General features: G+C 42.8%; 1 protein-coding gene across 2 annotated transcripts in view; it reads left to right on the top strand.

The window, feature by feature from the left end:
• Positions 1-56: 56 nt before the first annotated feature.
• The window catches only part of LOC311355506 (collagen alpha-1(XI) chain-like), a gene marked incomplete at both ends in the record, with an annotated part of 70,784 nt that continues 48,212 nt past the window's right edge, over positions 57-22,628 (top strand). The window contains 11 exons of one of the 2 annotated variants that reach the window (XM_084475264.1): positions 57-171; positions 4,726-4,890; positions 5,253-5,466; positions 7,704-7,866; positions 15,028-15,153; positions 17,144-17,236; positions 18,128-18,232; positions 19,919-20,197; positions 21,688-21,753; positions 22,031-22,072; positions 22,257-22,319. In XM_084475264.1, the coding sequence (XP_084331390.1) occupies positions 57-171; positions 4,726-4,890; positions 5,253-5,466; positions 7,704-7,866; positions 15,028-15,153; positions 17,144-17,236; positions 18,128-18,232; positions 19,919-20,197; positions 21,688-21,753; positions 22,031-22,072; positions 22,257-22,319 (1,431 nt within the window). Of the gene's footprint in view, positions 172-4,725; positions 4,891-5,252; positions 5,467-7,703; positions 7,867-15,027; positions 15,154-17,143; positions 17,237-18,127; positions 18,233-19,906; positions 20,198-21,687; positions 21,754-22,030; positions 22,073-22,256; positions 22,320-22,628 lie in introns of both variants that reach the window. The other variant, XM_084475263.1, reaches the window with a different exon arrangement.

Genomic DNA, 22,628 nt, shown 5'->3' with positions numbered 1-22,628 from the left:
GACGTCGTTTAATCATCACCTGTCGCCCGAAGTTGTGTTCACTTTTGTTGGCGACCATGGAGACGCCACGGTGTTCCACCAGGTGGAAAACGAAAAGGGGGCTCCTGGACTCCACTGTGACCGCGTTCATCACTTTTACCCTGGTTCTACAGGCGAGCAGTGTCACAGCAGGTAAGGACACATGAGGGTTTTATTTTTGTTTCAATTGTATTGGACTGAACAAAATGAAGCACCTTTGCCAGCCGGAAAGGTTTTGTTTGATGATGAGGATGGAAATACTGTGAATGAAACGGATCCGGCACTAGTCGGAGAACGCCGTTAGTCTTGTTCCTGAACCAATCCCCAAAAGTCCCGTTAGGTCCGTGACCAGGCCCTCCTCTCCAGGGGCCACGAGATAAAACTTTGTACCATGGTTCACATTGACATCAACATTAACAGTTGGAGGAAAAGGGGGAAGAAATCTTTAAATGTGGACTGAAATAACTCTACTTTGTTTAGTCCCGACTTCCGTGTAGATATTCCGCTGTGACAAAACACCTCTATCAATGCGCTTTTACGCATGAATGCAGAGTAGCCACCCTGGCAGTCCAAACACTGCCTAATGAAATTAAATCATACGTTGCTGCTCCATGCCACTACCTGAGACAGCCTGTATGCCCCCCGTAACATTTAACCTACCCTCAGAGAGAGATAATGGTTTCTTTAATCAGGGCCATGCTTGGTGTTTGTGAGTATAGTTAGGAGGGTGAAGTTGTGGTACTTGATGCCAGCCTCACAGTTTGCTGCATAGTTGTGCAGCCGGAGGAGACACTGCTGCACCCTGAGGACAAAGGAGATCAGAGGTTTTATCAGGGGCCTCCGAGGGCCCCTGATATGGATTGATTGAAATCCATTTATGCTTGGATTGTTTCTTAATGATATGCGGTTGTCTTTATGTTTGTTTTTTTCGTGCTGATTGATGGCTGCTCGTCCCAAAGCATATGAGAAACGTGACACTGGTGTACCAGTTGGAGTTTGCTTATCTTCATGGGCCTCCAATACATCAGCTGGTTCCTGGTCATTATGATAATGATGACAGGTGTTATAGTGTAATGCGACCACACATGTCTTTGATACATGCGATCGGGTTGTTCTAGTATTGATCCCCCATTCAAACTTTTTTCTTTCCTTTTTTTTCCAAGCAGCAGTAATACTCAGAAGACTGTAGTGTTCGAATACACAGGGTCCATAGATACAGAGCGAGGCACTGGACGGTCAAATGCGTCATGGCTCTGCCAAAACCAGCACCCTTTCTCCACACTGCCCTAGTCCACACCTAAGCCCTCAACGTTTTGCCCATGCAACCCCCCCACTCACCCACCAACCCCCACCCATGAACAAATATTACCCACAACTTAACCCAGACTGCTGTAAGTGAGTTTGGTGGGCTGTAGGTTTCTCAGTACAAGGCCACGCTGTTCCGAGCACCGCTTCACCTTGCGGTGGGAATGCTTCCTGTCTAAGTGCTGTGTGGCAGTTTGATGAGGGACCGTGTTGCACTTCCCTATTATTTTAGGAGTCTTCAAAGAGCGTTGCTTTAGTGTACGGCTGCAGCCAGAGCTCCGAGTCACAGGGTTCAAGGGGACATAGGTACACGTCAATGCCACCTCAGACAGTCATGTCTTTGTTTGGTGCAAATCACCACATCATCACAGATGAATAACTCAGTTATACAATGAGGATGATTGTTTATTCTTTATACATATAACAGTCTATAGTATAAACTCTTTGCACATTATTATTATTATTATATGTCTTTTGAATCCTCTACTATATTATTCCATACTATACCAGTATGAGAGTAACCCCCCATGCAAATAATTGGGTCTCTGTCAGGTGTTTCCCCTGCCTTGTTTCTGGAGAACAAACCATTTTGTGGAAGGGTGCCCTCCCTACATCCAGCAGTGTACAGACATGTCTGCTCAGCGGCCTGGGGCACCAGCTCAGATGTGCATTCCAGCTGACAAAGTTAGCATTTTCCTGCCAGAGTCCCTCTACCCCCCTGCGCTCCAGAATATAGGAAATAGAGAGAGAGACCATGGAGCAGTCCCCCAGCCATGGGACTGTTGTCCAGGTGGGTCCAAACCGCTCACAGATGTCTGGGATCTGCTATCTTTTATTGTGGAGTCTGGAGTCATAATGAAATTCTCATTCTGTCAGTGAGGTTCTTAAGTTATGGGGGGATTTCATTGTTGTTCTTTTTTTTTTCTTTGTTATCGAATTCTAAAAGCTGGGCCAGATCACAGTCTATCCACTGTTTCAAAGGTAGATTGTTGTATTTCCATTTTCATTATTTTTACAGTGGAAGACTATGAGCTGACACTGGTACACGATTGTATGTGGGGGAGGGTATGCTTTGAAAACGGTCTACGACTGAAGCTTTCTTGGTTTGACACCGATATAAAGCTGTCTTCTTTGAGCCGGGAGCGTGGAGCGTGGAGGGAGAGAGAGAGAGAGAGAGAGAGAGAGAGAGAGAGAGAGAGAGAGAGAGAGAGAGAGAGAGAGAGAGAGAGAGAGAGAGGGGGGGGGGGGGTATCTTGACTGAAAATATTTGTTTGAGTCTCCGGGTTCTGCAGGTGAAAAGGTCCTACTGCTTTTACAGTTTCTCTCCTACAGCCAGATTAGAGGAGGGGGGTCTCTAAATGTCTCTGTGGGCCGGGCAGGACCGTGACACAGAGCCTGGCTGTCAAAGTCTCTTTGGCCTCCGCCCGCACAGTTGTGTTTTAAAGGCTGGTCTCTTCTCCTCCCATGAAACAAGATGGGAGTGGTGCCAGATCAGAGGATCTCTGTTTTATGCTTAAACATGTCATATAATATCCAGACTCATAGACTCACACACACACACACACACATATACAAGCATAGTGCACACACACACACACACACACACACACACACACACACACACACACACACAATCACGCAATGCCCAACAGGTGTGCTATTCCATTGGTCAGGGCTGCCTGTCACCACGTCCATCATCCCAGTCTCCGGATGGTCTGTGAGGGGCGAGAGAGATATGTGGCCCTGTTTGCCCAGGAACAACTCACACTGGCTCCTCAGTTGCACCCCTTGAAAGATTTCACACACTCATTTAACCCTTTCTAATGGGCCGGCCAGGATTTGCTGTGTTTTGGCACCTGTGCGTTATGAGCAGTACCCTGCCCCTAATTGCCCCATGTGGAGCATAGAAGAAGAGCCCCAAGATTGAGCTACAGGTTCCTCTGTAGAAGCTGTCAAAGAGATGCTTCAATTCCTTCTCCGTTGGTAAACTGTAATGTCAAGTTTCAACAGGCCTTCCCTTTTGCAAATCCATAGGGTTGTGACCTTAGTATTAGCCCAGGGTCAGACTCTTTGGAATATTTTGTTTTGTGTCCCCCCCCCCTATTTCCTAGGATGTTTTTTTACACTTACACAATAGAGAATGAGGCATTTGTCTGGAGGGATCTAAGCCTAAACATACCTTTGAATAAATTTGTAACAGTATATGCTATATGGATGCTATCAACATTCATTATTGTTTAATGCCAATAGTAAATATGTAAAAAAATGACATGTTTTTCCAGTACCACATAATCTCTTATATAAATACAATTAAATAAAGGATCATTGGTTTGGCCTTTCCCCGCCAAGCCTGGAATGGTTGTGCTATATTATGTTTGATTTATGATTCCTATGCGTAAAATAACTGAAGAAAGGTTTGTCATGAAAGCAACCCTCAACGGCCATTCAAAACAGTGGCTTGGGAGCTGTCAGAACACTGGTCCGCTCTCGCCCTCCGACAGCCCGCTTATACATTTTTTTCTAACAGTAACATATTTAGGCGTTACTGCTTTCAACACTATGTTGCCCTGAAGCTGGTTCTAAAGCAAGGTATTTTTGTTCCTTTGGTGAAGTGAGTCTCTGTTAAGAGCTTCAGTGCAGTGTGCTGTTGGTCCTGAAAGCCCTCCTCCCTTCACAGAGCCCCGCTCTGAGGCTTGATGAGTTTTGGATTGAACAGCATGATACTATGACTTTCCCATGAGTCTCTTTCTCTATCTGAGGTTAAACAGGCTCCTTTTTAAGTTAAGTGCATCAGATTGGACAACATCAGGGAACTGTGAGGGGCTATAGTGACCCGTTATCAGTGTAAACCTACCCAAGTGTTATGAGAATACTCAGCATAACACATTCTGCTTTTGGTTCAGCATTGATGCTGATATTGCCTGCCTACATGAAGGTAGCCATAGACAGGATGCTAGGCAGCATTGCACATGCTGCTTTAGCATACATTTTTTGTATGATTTCTGGAAATAATCTTGTTTTTACTCTCTTTGATGGGTTAGTTATGTTGTGAGTTCCCAACTAATGCAATACGTTGCTTTGAGGAGCCCATGGTCATATTTACGGTACTTAATAAATCATTGTTTCAAAAGAGAAACAATGCAAACCAAGCCAGTTGTTTCTTTGTCTGTCCGATGTGTTTGTGTGTTATTTGATCATACTCCTTTTGTTAAATTTTCTTTCTTGGATATTTATGCTTCTCTTAATCTCTTCAACACAACAATGTAACAATCAAAATGCAAAAACTCACCCAACGACTAATAAGATAAATAATAATCTATCGATATACCTTTCCTTATACACTTATATAATACACCTGGTCTTACCATAGATTAATGTTATTTTTTGTTTCGTTCTCTGCAGTGGATCCAGTCGATGTGCTCGAAGTATTAGAATTTCACAATACCCCAGAAGGAGTGAGTAAAACAACAGGATTCTGCGCAAACCGAAAAGCATCAAATCCGGACACAGCCTTCAGAATTGCCAAGCAGGCCCAGATCAGTGCCCCGACCAAGCAGTTCTTCCCAGGTAAGATGACACCACTCTGCCTTCAAAAACCCATTATGCATTGAATACTGTCATCATATGATTGACCAATTGGTGTTCATTCCCCTGATCCCCCTGAAGTCTTTTTCAGTCGGTGGACCAAGACCAAATAGCCCTTAGCTTAAGAAGATGCTGTGTTTATTTCACTTGGAAGCTGCTGTGCTTTTTTGCTGAGCAGTGTGTTAGTCAGCTCAATGAGGACAGCACAATGTATCTTTGATGTTTAATTGAGTGCTCAATACTTTTGAGCATGTAAAACAATAGACAAATTGTATTCAGACAGCTTAACGCACCTTTTTCAAACAAACCCCCTCTCTGAATCCTGTGCCTGTGTGGCTGTGCAGGAGGCATCTTCCCTGAGGACTTCTCCATCCTGACCACTCTGCGTGCCAAGGCTGGCCTCCAGTCCTTCCTCCTGTCCATCTACAATGAGCAGGGGGTCCAACAGCTGGGCATGGAGGTGGGTCGCTCCCCTGTCTTCCTGTATGAGGACCAGACCGGCAAGCCAGCCCCCGAAGACTTCCCCCTGTTCCGCACCCTCAACCTGGCCGATGGAAAGTAAGTCAGGTCAACACACACGTACATGTTCTCTGTGTTGTCTCTGTTTTAAAACCAATGGTCAATTCTTAAAACACAACAATTATATTGTTACAAAACTAGATGCATTGAGGGGGATACAGTGAAGAGTTGAGCGCATGAGAGCATAACTAAATGTCTCATCAGTTGATTTGAGAGCGTGTCCCTCGCTGCACCACAGGTGCTCGTCACAAGATCAACCCTCTCTGCGGGGGGTCTCCCGGGCGGCGGTGCATGGGCTGAGAGACAGATCAGAAGCAGAGAGACACGCTAGATTATCGGGGCATAGCATGGCCGGCCATCCTGACCCTGGACATGAACTCATTGCCTCTGTTATTTTAGAGCCAGGGAGTTGGGTTTGGAGTGCATGCTAGAGTGCTTCCTTATCTTCCCCTCTTGGGTAACCTGGGATCACCCACAGCCAAACATTGTTATCATCTCAGCCACTATAAGGTTTGGCAGATCACAGAGTTATTGGAGGAGAGAAATGTGTTACGGTGGTATAGAGACACATAGAGGTTTGAGGTAGAGGTAGTATTGTGTCTAATCTTCCAAATTGTGTTTTTTCGTTGGCTGTTTGTTTTCTTAGCCCGTACAGGAAGTTGGAAGTTTTATGACCCTAAATCAGATCGAACATGTAAGCGGTTATCATAACTCACAGAGAGAGCTATGAAATCCTTCCAATGTCCTAATTCAGGCCTGTGTTTTCAAGTTCAAGGTTTATTTTGTCTTGTTCACTCATACCAGTTGAACTCGAAAGAGGGTCAACAAGAGATTTGAAGATGGATTCATTCAACATACTTTCAGCAGGTCCTGTGGTGCACTGCGTGAAGCACATTGTTCAATGAAGACCAAAGTTCTTTTATCAGAGTTCTTCTAGCACTTTTCTAGCATTGGAGGTAGCCAGGCTCAGTGGCTTGTCTAAAACCCTCCATGGCTGTGGATAATTTTCTGTATTTAAGATCTGTGGGTGCAGTCATTGTTCATAAGAAACTCTTGCTAAGCTCTAACAGAGAGGCACAATCATTCTCTCAGCGTTTGCAAATGCCCACAATTGAATGTAATGCAATAAGAACATACTGCTGTATACATTTGACAACCTGTTACACTGAAACTATGAAACTGGTAGAAGTACAAAATAATAAGTCTCTTTTAAAGTTTGCCAAATACTCCTGTATATAGTATGGGTTATATACATCATTTTGATTCAAGTTTTTTAAAAACTTGTTCATGCTTACTTTTTCATTGGGTTATTTGCATATAATAAACATTTTATACCTGTTGAATTCCTTAAAATAGAACATGGAAATTTGTTATATGTTAGAAAAAGCTGTGCAACTGTGCCAATGACTTACCTAACCTCATTATCCATCTTTATAAGAAATGAACAAGTAATTACCATAAAGTATCTTCACTAACATTGTGCTCCTGAGCCAAAGTGTTTGCCAGGTCTCATCTTCCACCCCTGAACAATGTTTTGACTGTGCGCCTCCTGCCACGGCAGACCAGGCCTTCCTGTATTCTGACACACACTTTTCACAATGTTCACCATGTCTGTCATGCCGAGTAACCCAGAAACAGGATTAAGTTTGGGGTTTAATGAGTGTAATCCCGTGTTAAAGAGGGCCAAAGTGTGGGGGTAAGAATGTGGTCTATGCGGATGCCTGGTATGCAATAGCCCCTCATGTGCCACAGCAAAAGTGAAGGAAAAGAAAAGGAATGAAGGTGTGTTCTCACGTGTGACCCTGATTAACCCCCTTTGTATCCATTGTTGGAATTTGATCTAAGGATACCATAAGGTTAAACACGATTCTTGGGTGAGATTCTTGCTCAGTAATGTCATGGCGAAGCATCGGGTGTGGTCACATACAGGGGCAGAGGGCGCTCCCCCTGAGCCTGAGTGTTATTAAGGTCTACACAAATACACTCCACTTTAAAGCTGCTGCAGGTAATGTTTAAAAGTAGTAAAGAGAGAGAGCAGGACATTTTGACTGTTTGACTGACCGCCATTGAGAAGGGTTTCATTCACACACCTGTGATAATGCTGTATATACGCATATGATTGACAGGCAATACAGATTCCCCGAACCATCAGGGAAGAAACGCACTGATTGATCAGAAATGAGCAGAGAGCGGTCTAAAATCTAAATTGTGTCGCTTAATGAGCATTTCACTCATCAAGCTAATTACTTTTTTGTGTTTGTGTTAATCTTTGCAAGGTGGCACCGCATTGCTATCAGTGTGGAGAAGAAGACTATCACCATCATTGTGGACTGTAAAAATAAGATCACCAAGACGCTTGCCCGGAGCGACCATGCCACCATCGACACCAACGGCATCACTGTGTTCGGTACCAGGCTGCTGGACGAGGACGTTTTCCAGGTACACAAATATGCTATCATTAAATGCTAAGCTAATGGCTTTTTTTGGCTTTTTGGGGGGAAATTCAATGTTCTTTGTATGTGACAAAAAAGGAATGTAATGTCTTAGTACAAGCGGTATAAGTTTCTGTTAGCAATTTGCTCTTCCTTTTTGGCAACAGGAGCACACTGCTCACTCATAGACTGAGCTGGTAGGATATTATATTGAGAGTCTTTGTAAGGCACTTCAAAGGCGGAAACCTCCAGGAAATGAAAAACCTCATGGGAAAATTATCTTGGATATTCTAAAGGGCTTTAACTGTAAGAGAAGCCCAGTTTTCAGCTGGAATTTGAACACTTTGATATTTAAAAAAAGTGAGAGTTCTAGTAAGGAGTGGGGCTTGCTATCCTCTTGGTAACTCTGTGCTACATTTTTATTACATCATTGATGAGTGATATGATGAGCAATGTTGTATATGAAAGGATTCACACACCGTGGCTTTAAACTATAAGTGTCCAGGAAGACTTCAAAATCAATGGCTGCTCAAACGGCGCTCCACACATCCACACACGCTGTGGCATTACAATATAGTGTACGGGAAGCATGATCCGCTTCTGCAAGCCGCAATCAACATCAACTATAGTCCAGACAGAGCTCCACACACATCTCGCCGGTGTCCCTTCGTCGCAACGTCAAAGAGTGTACTAAAGGCACTTTATATAGAAATATACCATTTTCATCAACTTCACATATTTCTGTGTAGCCTTTTTCAAACTTCCCCTTTGTGCATTATTTTCAACTTTCAACTTATTTTCAACTTTCAACAACATCCTGCTTCTAAGTTCCTTTGGAGTCTTTCCTTGTAATTACAGACACTTAAAGGTATCAGCCTTAAGCCTACTGTTATTGTTACTTTTATTTATGCTATACAGAACATCCAGTGAGCCTTGGATTTAGGCTAATGAATATTGGCATATGCTAAGAACAGGAGGCCTTAACATCTGCTATCATTTCCTAACCTATCTTCTCTTTCTTGGTGATCGCTATGGAAGCTTTAATTAGGTAACATGGACATAAAAAAAGTTTGTCATTTTTAAATTGAATTCTTTTGTTGGTCCTGTATCTTAATTTTTGTGCCTCTGTCAATCTAATTCCCAATCGGCCTTAGCATTAGCTTAGCTATAGCTTGAATAGCTGGCAATTTGTTTAAGGCTTCTGTGACTAATACTCTTCTGCTAGTCCTTTTTCTAGTTGCATTGGTACAAAGGCCTCCGTTTAACAACAAACTGGACCAAGGCAACAATTAGGGCTCCCACGGTAAACATCTGTTGGAGGACATATAGGAGGAAGACCAATCGACCACCAACGTGGTATATGCGTACACATAGATCCTGAAGGCCTGAGCACTTCATCTTCTCAACATATTTAGTCTGATAAAATTTGGTAATATGGTACTTTATTAATCCTAGAAAATAAATTCTGGTGTTGCTGCAGACAGAACAGAACAGTATAAAAAGAAATAGGCTACAAATATATTATCAGATAAAATATGATATGATAAGATTGGACATGATAGGATAAGATACAGTGAGATTGGCTTCAAGCATGCAAGCAAGCAAGACATCGGATCAAATTGAAGTAAATGCTAATGACAATGACAGATTTTCATAGTTTAAGACACAGAAACACATGGCCTTTAGGTTATTGAGAAGTGTTAAGTTCACTGGACGTATGTTTACTTGTGAGAGAGAGTGTGGGTTTTGTTGCGATGAATGGCGGAAATGACCATTCCTGACCCAGTATTATCCTCCTTCCACTGGACTTTGACTGATTGGGTGCATTTATGCTGCTGGTATTTTTACAGCCCACTTCCCACTAAAATACTTAATCTCTAAAGCTGATGTTGGCTTTATTTGTATGTTGGCTGATATGATTTTTAAGGATCCATCACAAATGGTATTTAGACTTTCAAAATTCACCCAGGCTAAGCAAAGTTTGTGTGCAGATGGATGCACAGACAGAGAGATTATGGTTTTGTCATCTGACTTTCACCTACATCACCTACATCATGTAGAAAATAGAAATGTACGTCTTTATTGAAAAGGGACAAGCCATTGGCCAACATGTGGTAGTTGCTAACATAGTTGCTAGTAAGACAGCGCATAAAGAAGCAACCAATCAGTCGACGCTTGATGGAGTGCTAAAGATAGATTTAGTATGAATGATGCTGTGTCCAGTAAGCTAAAAATAGGAGCCATAAGTCTGCCTCATTCAACAAGGTGTATTCTGTGTGTATGTTTGGGGGTGCAGGAGGGTGGAGGAGGTGGTGGTGCTGCTGGGACAGACCTCCAGTCTGTTCCACTCCTCCCTGAGATCCACAGGGGTTGATGCATTCTGGGAAATGTGTGAAGTGCATAAACATGAATCCTACAGTTTTGGGGGTGCTGAAATGCGAAATCAAGAATCATGGAAGGTTGAAAGGCAACATTTAGAAATGGAGGCTTCACATTTTGATGTTCTTTTGTAGCGCAAACCCATGTTTTTCTTCCTCGGCATTCCTCAAGCCCGGTTACTTCCATATCAAAACGTAAACATATTTTCTCGAGAAGTTGACCGACACATTTTAATGTAGGACTTTTCTATCCAATACCTGGCCCAGGTCAGCCCTGCCGCAGAGGGATCTGCTAGGGAATGAATGAGAGTCATTCATGGCTCGCTCAGACATAGCTTTCTCAGTCCCTTGTCTCCTCCATATCCATTTCTACCCACCCTGACCACAGTCCCCCTGCCCAACCTGCCCAACCCCCCCCGCCCCACTGAGGCCGGCCGTGAGACCTTCTATTCATCCCTGTCTGACACTACCTGTCTACCACACACAAACACACACACACACACACATACACACACACACACACACACACACACACACACACGTACACGCATGTTCACACACTCACACAAACACACACACACACACACACACACACACACACACACACAACTGCGTGCACGTGTGCATACCCATGCACACCAAGGCAAACACATACACACATCACACACATGCGCCAACACTGCCGCTCATACACACTTTTTTGCGCCCAAATACACCATGGCTCATGCAAAAATGCACACTTATAAACGCATTCCAACTCACACAAATACAGGCTAATATCAACACAAAAAGGTACACTCCCTATGATCTTTACACATGGAATGCTCTCGGGATCACACACACGCACAAGCACACACACACACACACAGACACCTGTATATATACCCTGGTATACCTGGTAGACATTGTTCCTTGTTTATGGAGCTTATTGAATGGTTTTGTTTTGTTTCTGTGCAGTTTGTGAAAGAGAAATTTCATTTATAGAAATAGACCAACACCATTCACACAAAGAATGAATGTCGGCTATTGTCAAAAGTAAAGTATTTTCAAAAAAGTCCCAATTAACACAATGCAGGTGGAAATACATTGAATTTATGCATTGATGTCCCTTGCCATACAAAGTGCAGTGTGACACCCCATGGATCTAACTTCACAATCAGAACCAGCGATGTGTTTAGTGCCGCTGTCCCGTACTTTGCGTTGGCGAGCCAGAGTGTGTACTGTATACTGCATGTGCTTTGATGAGGTGGGTGTGGCTAATTGGTGTATGGCTGCTGCTGTTAAATTACAGCCAAGGGTGTGTGCTGGGCTGATGGTCCTGCTGTTTGTGCCCCTGGGCAGAGGAACGTCAAAGGGCCATCTGTTTACCACTCGTTTGCTTTTGTTTCAGTTTGTTTTGTCCAGGGATGCCTGCACCCACTCTCTAATTACAACCAAGTCTCATTGGATTTAGATGTAGGCCATGATACATGTTTATGTGTGTGTGTGTGTGTGTGTGTGTGTGTGTGTGTGTGTGTGTGTGTGTATATGCGTGTGTGTGTGTGTGTGTGTGTGTGTGTGTGTGTGTGTGTGTGTGTGTGTGTATATGCGTGTGTGTGTGTGTGTGTGTGTGTGTGTGTATATGCGTGTGTGTGTGTGTGTGTGTGTGTGTGTGTGTGTGTGTGTGTGTGTGTGTGCGTGTGTGCGTGTGTGTGTGTGTATGTGTGTATGTGCAGTGTCTGTATGTGTGTATGTGCAGTGTCTGTATGTGTGTGTACATATGTGTGTGTGTTTATGTGTGTGTGTGTGTGTGTATGTGTGTGTGTGTGTGTGTGTGTGTGTGTGCATGTGTGCGTGCGTGCGTGCGTGCGTGCGCGTGTGTGTGTGTGTGTGTGTCTGTGTATTCATATTAGCTTGTTACATAATCTACTGCTGGAGCAGAGTAAGGGGATGCAGGTTTTCAGACGTCAGCAGCTGTGTTAATTGCAGCTCCCCCTCATAACAAAGTGATTTTCTTCACCTCCCACTTCTTTGGCCCATGACCCCTCTCAGTGTGTATTTATATCCTGAGGTCTGGTGCTAAAGCTGAGGTCAAGGTGGAGGAACTAAGCTCTCCGGATCATAAAGAAACAAGTTTCCAAAGTTGTTTCACGTAATTGCAGTAACATTTGAATAGTTTTACTTTTTCACATCTTGTAGATGTTGCTATTGGTTCTATTTTGGACGGTTTGAAGATATTATCCAAAGAATGGATTGAGGACTGCTTCCATGCATTATTTTTTTCTCTCTTACTTAACTTCTCCCTTTGCACGCACACCTTCTCTTACTTGCTGTCTGTCTATCTGCCTTTCACTCCCCCTCTTGACCTATGACCCTGTGCCCATTAACATGTGTGCCTTGGTGGGCCCTTTAGGCAGTGCAGTTGGCTGCTGAGGTGCTGTGGACAGACCAACAGACAGGCAGACAGACAAACCGAAGTTCCTCTCTGTCTGTCTGTCTGTCTGTCTTTTTGTGATGTGAGATGTGTCTTGAATTTGCGATTGGCTTTGTGTTGTCCTATCTTCCATAAAAAACAAAATTTATTATCTTGATTAAGAGAAAGAGACTATATCGTCATGTCCAAATAGGAAATTATTCAAAATGAAATAAAAATTGCTAGAGAATGTTGCATTTGCCTCTATAGTCATTATGAAGCTCTGTTAACGGGGGACATAAACCCCTTGGTACTGCGGCACTGGTGCCAGTGTCCCCAGGGACTCTAGACCCAGTGTGGTGACACCCGGCCTGGGTCCACCTGTTACCTCATGTGTTGGGGCGACAAATCTCTCTCTCTCTCTCGCTCTCTCCATCGCTCTCTCTCGCTCTCTCTCTCTCTCTCTCTCTCTCTCTCTTTCTATAACATAAGACATTAAAAGAGCATTATTCTCCGCTGTGATTATCAGCTGTGAGATGAGCAGTGTCCGAACACAATGGGCACCTGTGAGGCACAACAGGTGTTGATTGACAGGTATAGCTTTTAAGAATGCCTACACTCATGTGACCCACACTCTACTTCCATGTGTGTTTGCTCATGTTACATTAGATGGCAATAATTCCTCAAGGGCCTGCTTCACACACACACACACACACACACACACACACACACACACACACACACACACACACACACACACACACACGCACACACACACACACACTCAAAATCAAAAGTCAACAAACATTCTCAACAAGTTGCCGCCTGCCTCTTTTCCACTGGCGTTTTCTCTGCCAGTGTTCAGCTCTTGGGCGTGGAATCTATCCCGACATGGACAGGTCTCTGCAGAGACAGGGGGGCATCTCCCTCAAAACGATCTGCTCAAAACCCACAAGACAACCCAGACAAAGAGTTCATCATCCATCAAGCCACTCATCAGGGCTCTTTTCTTGAGCAGTTCTCAAGGAGATTGGCATTATAATAAAGCCATAGAACCCCCCCCCCCCCCTAGGCTACTCTCTCTGTGATAGAACCCATTCCCCCCAAAGTGTGGCTCAGGTGTGGTGTCCCCTGCTCTGTCCCACTCTGACCGCAGGCATACTACTACACTTCTGACTTTTTGTTCAGTGTCAGGTGGATGTTCCCTCAGACCCGTGGTTGATATGACAAACATACTGTTGATCTGGATACACTGACCTCCAACTGACCTCCAATGATCCCCATAAATCTGTATGTATGCTTTGTGCAGGATTGTTGTTTTTTTTGTCTGCAGGATCTGTGTTCTATCGCCTTGTTTTCAGTCTTCTTTTATAACGTTAGTGTGAACGAACCGTGTTGCGCTGCAGACCGGGCCATGTCATCATAATAACAAGCAGCCTTTTAGGTTTTGGACATAATGTCTTTGCTGCCCTCAACCACACTGAGCACCATTAACGCTGTTGAGTGTTGTTTAGGATAGCAGTAAAGTATCCTGGTATCAGGACAGCAGTCTGTCTGTAAAATCGACATTTTTGCCCATTATAGCAATATTTAAAAGATGTAATAGCTAACTCTTTCTGATGTTTCCAAATGTACCACTTTAATTGGATGTACTCGTAATATAAAACATCTAAATAACCCATGTCTCATTATTTTGGAAAATGGCTAATAAAGAAAGAATCAAAGAATACCACTCTCAAATTCTTCAAATGTCCTCCTTATTCTTAAGAAACCATTGAAGGAGGTTGTATCGCTGCATCCAGCACCTCATCCGGGCTGTCTTTGATAGCACTGCTGTCATTGCGGTTGATGGATAGGAAACTGCTGTTGTCATAAATCAGACGCTGGTGTTTTACTGCCGTTTGGTTACCACATGTTTGCCAGGTGTTGCTTTTGTTTCAATGCTACATGCTTGTTTGATTTAACCAGGCCGCACCATTATAATTTAGCCTGGCCTGATGTCTGGATTCCCCCCTCTCTGCATCACTGTAGTGCGTGTGTGTGTGTGTGTGTGTGTGTGTGTGTGTGTGTGTGTGTGTGTGTGGACAACACCCACACATGCACGTGGTGTATGGAAACAGAGAGACAGCATCTGCTTTTTATTCAGTATTAAGGGTGACAAGATGAGACGTGAGATGAAAGTTTAGCGTATACCCTCTATATCTGTGTCTCTGAGGCTGTTCCTCTGAAACAAGCTGGAAAAGACTAAGACTCAGATAAAATACTGATATATGTCACGTTGCTGTGGATACTGTCATACAGTGTGCTAAATGAAACAATATGTACTGAAATAGGCGATGGCTCTCAGTTGAACAGGTTTTCTAACATTCATTTCTAATCTCTCCTTGCATGTGTATAGGGTGACATCCAGCAGCTCCTGATTGTGCCTGACCCCAAGGCAGCTTTTGACTACTGTGAACACTACAGCCCAGACTGTGACACCCCTCATGGACAACGTCTGCAGGCCCAGCAACCAGAGGATGAGGTCAGTACACCCCTACAACCTGTTGTGGTATCTCCCACCATACATACTGACTGTACCACAATGCACAGCTGGTTGACTTTCTTGCACAACTATCTTTTTGAAAAGAGAGTAGGAAAGGGTATCTTGTATCTTAGTTATTGACAGGAGTTTTTTATTGTATAATTTTGATCACAAAGGTATTTGACAAGGGCATTATTGGCATGCCTTGTACTACAAAAAGACTGGTAGTGTAGTAGCATGTTCATCTGGGCTATTTCGCTGAGTAACCGAGGGCATCTCAGGGGAAATACCTGCCATTCCTCTGTGTCCATCCAATTTGGACATTCTTTAGACTTGTTCCACCACCATGGGTTCTAGACACGTACCCAATTTTTCAATATGATCTAGGAATTTAGCTGTCCTCGTTGTGTAAATGTTAGGGGAAAACGTTGTCATTACTACAGGTAGAATAATTGCATCCATCTTAAAGGTGAGCTGTCATGCTTGGCTATTTTATAGAATAAAATAGTTCTGCCTCATTTACAGATGTTCACAGTCTGTAGCATAAATTCTGGTTACACAAAAAAGTGACATTTTCCCAATCAGACCAATGGAGAATGCAAATCTTGGACCAGTGACAACAATGTTCAAAACTACTGTTTTCGTGGGAACATAGTTGTTGTGGCATACCTATCTTATATTATAAAATATTGATTAAAGCAGTAGGGTTCCTCTTTAATCTAGTGAATAAATGATTAATTTTGCTATTATAGTAGTCCATATACCTTTGAGGGCTAGTGCAGAGGGTAGGAACCACTCATTTCCCTCCTTGAGTCTATTTCGTGCTCTCTTACTCCTTCCCTTCAGTTTGTCTTTGTCCTACACAAAGACGCAGAATAAATGACTGTTTACATCATCTGTTTGTTCTGGGATTCTGACCCTCTTTGAATAGCTTAACGACAATAGACAAGCGGGAGCAGCATTTAAGCCTACAGTGGATAACATCATTCTGTGCTAATCTACAGATTAATAACTAATAATAATTTGAAACGGCTTACGCATGCAAGTATGAGCACTCCTCACTTCAGCTTAAACAAAGTAAAGCCTCACTTCTTCTGTAGGAATTGATTAGCCTAATTGAGGGTGGAGAACAAAGAAACAGGAAACAAGTTGCGGCCACGTTATCACATGGAAGATAAAATCATAATAATAATATGCTTTCCCCTTTATTGTTCTACATTGAGGTAACCTCTCAAAGTAGCAGCTTTATATCATTCTTAAATGCTACATACAGATGCGTTTTCTTTGCATAAACTCCACATCATGTAACCACCTGACCTAACAACCCTGAAAACTATAATTTACTTGCTAGCAATTAGAAAGTTCAGTGATGATATCCCACCAAAGGCATCTGGTAATTTCGGTTCCTTGGTCTTTTTTATGAGCTTTTAACCATCCCAGCTGTTGACATGTCTGTATGCCACTTCCGTTATGTGACAGTGAGCTCTACTTTTGTTTTTCAATTTACTAAGATGAATAACATATTCCTGCCTTATAACAAAAACATGATTATATTTCAAGGTACTGTATATATATATATATACACACATATATATGTATGCTGTATACATTTATATTTATCATGGTTATTTGTGTTTACTTTTTTTCTAGCTAAAAACAGGTCATATACTCGGTTAATATATGGATGGTATATTCTATATATTGTTTTGCTTTCATAAAACATTGTGATGCTTATAATAATCCTAACACTCAAACTCTCTCTCCCTTTCTTTTTATAACATCTCTCTCTCGCTCTTACTTTCTCTCTCTTACTCTCTCTCTTACTCTCTCTAAATGTTTTTCTCCCTTTATCCTAAATCTCTTTCTCCTTTTTTTCTTTCTCTCACTCTCTCCCTCTGTCACAATGTCTCTCTTCCTTGCTCTATATTTCTCTCTCGACCTCTCTTCCTCTGTCATAATCTCTCTGTCCCTCTCTCTGAAACACCTCCAGTACACTACTGATGACTTAGACTATAGTCAGTTCTATGATTATGCTGAGGGAGCAACAGACAGCGTTCCAGTGGAAGAGTATTCTGAACCTCAGGTAAACCAGAAAAACGTCAACGTTTTCTTCTGTAATTGTCTTGCTTCTCCGGTTTGTCTTTCCTGCACCCTGTGTGTGTGTGTGTGTGTGTGTGTGTGTGAGTGTTTGTATGTGTGTGTGTGTGTGTGTGTGTGTGTGTGTGTGTGTCTCCTGTCGTTTTTACCCTTGTCTGTTATTTTTACAGAGGTTTTTACATCTCGGCATGTCTTTTGGACTAATGCATTAACACAGAAATGATCCAATGCTTTATTTGTAGCACAGGAACAATGTTGTGGTGCAAAAGTTCTTAAGAGCTGCTGAATTGTAACCCTTATCCATATGTGGTGTTTGCATCTGTCCCAGATGGACCCTTTTTTACATTCTCCTTCCATTGGTGTATCTCTGTGACGTCATTTCCACAATGAAAATGTTTCATGTCTCTCTTGATTCTTTTGTCACCAAACACCTCTTCCAGAGAACCAAACGTAGTGTCTCCATGAGAAAGAAGAGGACCAGAAAGTCCCTCAGTAAAACTAAGGCTAAGCCCCTTAAGTTCTTGGCCGCCAAAAAAACGCAAGCTAAAAAGTTTGCCGTTAAGAAGAAGCAGCAGATGCCTGGCTTCCAGGCCACAGCACCAGCCCGACACAGAGGCAATTTTAGGGTAAAAGTACTAGTAAAGAAAAGCCCAAAACCCATCAAGATCTTCCTGCCCTCAGACTCCTCAGAAAGGCAGGAAAATCTCTGATGCTAGGCTTAGAGAAAGCTAACCCTGTCTCTGTAGAATTAGCAAGTCCGTAGCTAGTCGGAGAGGACCCCTGCCCCACTCAGCGAGAAACCTGTTATTTTCTTCTTTTGCTTTCTTGTTAATGCTTTCGTTCTTTCTTCTTTCCCTTTCTCCCCCACATGACTCAGCTAAACAATGTAGAAGGCGACTACTTTACAGATACTGAGCATGACTATGGAACTGTAGATGGTACACAAACTCAGTCTCCAATTTCCTCAACTGGACCAAATGAGGTAATTCCTTCCATCTTTTACGAACAGCTGCTTTAAACTAAAACAAAGAAAGGTAATGAGTTTGCTAGAGGGACAGTGGGCCAGGAAGATGACCCAAGGAAGTACCTGGTAGGAAATGACACAACAAGTCCAAACACTTTGTGGTGTTCTGATTTTGCCCATGGCAAGGTTGTATGCAGACAGAACAGACATGTTAAATGTCAAAAAGCCACCATTCAATTGCCCTGTTACACAGACCATCTGCTTTTTATATCATCCTGCACAAGGAATGTTGATAAAACAATCTTAATTTCAATTTTTCTGTTAAATATAAATGTAATATTCTGTTGTATAATTGGGAAAAATTCTCCAATTATTCATTATACATTTGTATTATGTCAATTAAATGAAGACTGAAAAAGTAGGTTTTTCTTAACCTATATCAAGTAGTTAGGTCTTCACTTGTCTACTTCATCTGAGGCAAAGTGTAAATGAGCAGCAATGAGCATTTTCAGCAGCGAAAAAATAGCAAATTGTACACATGAAGTATGCTCTTTGACTTCCCTGCAGAAAACAGCATTAATACATAATAGTATGTATGATATGATTATCAATACATTTTATGCAGCCAGATTTACATTTTGTGTTGGCCAATAAGAAAAGGCCATGGTGGTCTTTCAGTGCAATTGATTGGTTGGTTTGGCTTGTTGTGGGATCACAGCAATCCTAATCCCTCATGGTTCTGTCACAGAAAATAATTGGCCAACTTTTGATCAGTAGTTTTTATAGAAACTTTTATTCTAACTATGATCATTGGCAAACCCTCTCCTCACAGTTTATTGTACACTTGCATTTTCTGCTTGGGATGTGATTACACAGGCTACACAAGGCAACTGTAAACACATGGACCACTGCCCACCGTTTATTAAAATACCCAACACTTATTACTCTTTAGAAATATTAAAGAAACATGAGTAGGTCTGAAATGATGGCTTCTATATTACGTACAGAGAGTGCCCTTGTATATTTTTTGGGTGAAAAAAACAATACCATCTTATCTTGGCTACCACTCTGCCCCTGGTACACATGACCCCATTTTGTAATTTCAGTGTACTTTAATTGTTCTTTGAATGTCATTAAATGATATTATTGATCATTGTGCACATCAATGTGGTTGGAAGAAACCAACAAATGTATTTTAATGACATACAATCCAAAGTATACATGATTATATGCCATGTGATTTCTCTCCAATTTGTTTGATGAAAACAAATTTTGTTTAACACTGAATGTAACACCTTATTTATTTATTATTGGAGATAAAACATGCCCCTCTTAGAAACCAATTTAGAAACCAATTTAGTACACGTCTCATCAAATGAGTCATGCCATTGATCATTTCCATTTGATTAAAGACTAACCAAACACTCAAATCAATTCTAACATATTGCACGGAACCAAAGTGCAAACAGAGAGATGATGTGTTGGTGAATAAATAAGGTGTTACCCACATACTATGCTGAGGGACACTGCTGCTCACAGAAATGTTGATTCCTATGCAATTCTTCCAGGCTTTGACAACATTGGCAGCAGGTGTGTCTATTGACTTAGCCTCAGCAGCTTCACTAATATCCCTATCTCCCCTCATGCCCCCGCTTCATTAACAACAATGTAAAGGCTGTGGAGGAGAAGGAGGAGGCGGATGAGGAGGTGGGGGTCGCCACAGGTGGTGACCTTTACACCGAGGCACTCCCAGACACCTACCAGGAGCCCACCGTTGCCCCGGAAATGGGAAATGCAGAGGAGGCATACGACTTTAAACAGTATGACCTCAAGGAGTACGACCTGGGCGGGGCCGACAGGAAGGTTTATGATTACGGGGCTTATGACGAGTATGGCACGGCAGCGCTGCCCGACCCCACACTATCAGACCACGACGAGGTGGGGCCTGGGGTCGCTGCGGAGACCGACGTCTCGGAGAGCGCCGTAAGTATAGAGGCAGACATGCACGTCGCTCCTCACCCCCCGCCACCCCACCTCTTGTGCCGCGTCTCACCGGGAGCAGACGGTGGCGGGGGGGTGTGCGTTGGCATGGATTGGTGTTTTGACATGTGGACCTTCACTTCATTGGTTCCATAACGATTCTGTGCGTGCTGATTTCTCTTTCTTCCAATCGCGTTGGTACAACGGGTTTCCTGCTTGGCATGGGGTGATGGCTCATTGTCATGTTCTTTGAGGGGTCTGCACATTAGCGCTGTTTTGAGCACCTGGTGTGATGGTTGAACATACTCTGCTAGTGCCGCTCGTACACACGACTGCTGAACACCTAGGTCTGAGCTCTCCTCTACCCCAATGGCTTCCATTGGCTTAGTGACAGCATCATTTCAAGAAGTAAAGCAAATAAAGAAAAGTAAAGTAAAGAAAATAAAGGCAGCTGTCTACACATTGTGCACCCAATGTCAACACACGTGCACACACACATACAAGCACACACACATACAAGCACACACACACACACACACACACACACACACACACACACACACACACACACACACACATATCCTACCCACGGCTCAGTCGAAACAGTCAACCATAGTTCCAACTCCAGTCCTAGGTTACTTTCCTGTAGATAACGCACATTTGGGAATTGTCGCCGTTTCTGTATTATAACCTCACACAAACTGTACCTTCAATGTTCACCTTTTTTTGATTTGTTATGACTTTTATTAGTTAAACATGAAAAATCTTTTTTTGACGTCCTTTAATCATAAGATTTTGCATGTCAACCGAACACGCAAGAACCTCCACGTCCAACGGAATGCAATGACATCACTGTTCCATCTCAAGCATGCTCCTCCATAGCAACGGTCCAACTCCTCACCTTCTCACCATCACTAACTCTTTCATCTTGTGTTGGAACTGCACCTGTGTGCACTCTTATTCTGAAAGAGCCCTCTGTACCAGAGAGGGTGACCAATGAGGACAGGTTGTGCAAGGAAGTGGAGCTGTTTCTAGGAAACCCAACTTCCAGGATTCTGAATTATTTAAGGGCTCAAGGCAAGAAATGCCCCTGAAATTACAATTTCAAATGTAATGCCACAGAAAAGTAAAACTCAAAATGTTTAATTTTAGATTACTATACTATTCTGATATTGGTATCAGAACAGTACAATCAACATTGAATCCTGCAGAAAATGCAATAGTTTCATCCATAGTTCAAACATAGTTAAAGTGTGTGTGAGTGCTTCATCACTTTACAAGCAGACACAAAGCTCAAACAGATTCCCTGAGAACAAGTCCTTAAAGTCTGTCCTCCTTGTCCGTTTCTTGTGCAGTGGTTTGTTCTTTAATGTTTCTTCCTTTTTCTTCTTCACCTTTTCTCTGAAATGGTTTCCCTATCCACCCCTGGTTGTCCTCATGGCCTCTGGCTGCTGGCCGCTGGGAGACGAGGCTAACAGCTGTGCTCTGTGCAGGTGGCCGGTGCTGGAGGAGTCCTCGGACCCAAGGGAGAGAAGGGCGATCCGGCTGTCATCGAACCTGTGAGCTTTTTACACAACAACTCATTTTGTGTCTGGTCCAAAAATAGAACGTTTCCTTTGGTCTCGTCGTCTTTAATTGTTTCTTAAGGGAAGCAGTCAATTATATTCTAAATGACTAAATAGTATAATTGATATTTTATTCGAAATATATATAAAAAAAAAAAAAATGATTACATTGATCGGCGCTTTAACAATTAACCCGTGTGTGTGTGTGTGTTTGTGTGTGTGTGTGTGTGTGTGTGTGTGTGTATCTGTGTGTGCTTGTTTGCTTTCCAAGGGCATGTTGATTGAGGGACCCCCAGGACCCTCTGGCCCAGCTGTAAGTCTAAAATACTTTTCGTTCAATAAAATGCCTTCATAAAAGTAAATATATGCCTATATACTGTATATGTAGGTAGTCGAGAAGAATATACGTATATATGTACACACATGCAGTCAATCAACCCTCTTGTTTACATTGGGGTGTTGGCATAATGGTGGTCTAATGGTCTGCGTCTCCTTAGGGTCTTCCAGGACCTTCAGGATTACAAGGACCCCCAGGCACTGCTGGAGATCCAGGAGACAGGGTGAGATTACCTACCCCCCACACACACACACACACACTCTAATGTACTGACTAGTGTTACACTAGCCAGTCAGAGGGAGTCCATCATACTGTTTAATACTTTACAATCGGATGCTGTTTGTTTGTTTGTATGTGTCTGTGTGTGTGTGCGTGTGCGTGTGCATGTGTGTTTATTTAGATATATTGTAATGCATTTAATGTCCTTTTTAAAAACATCTGTCAGTGTGTATATGTGTGTGACACTGAGTAAGAGGATGTGTGTCTATGCTTGTGTGTTTGCATCAGGAGAGTGTAGAAGAGTGTAGCTCCA

Source organism: Micromesistius poutassou (genome assembly GCF_964030765.1).
Source record: "Micromesistius poutassou genome assembly, chromosome: 11".
Lineage (NCBI taxonomy): Eukaryota > Metazoa > Chordata > Actinopteri > Gadiformes > Gadidae > Micromesistius > Micromesistius poutassou.
The sequence above is the reverse complement of the archived record's forward strand: the minus strand, read 5'-3'. Positions and strand labels throughout refer to the sequence as shown.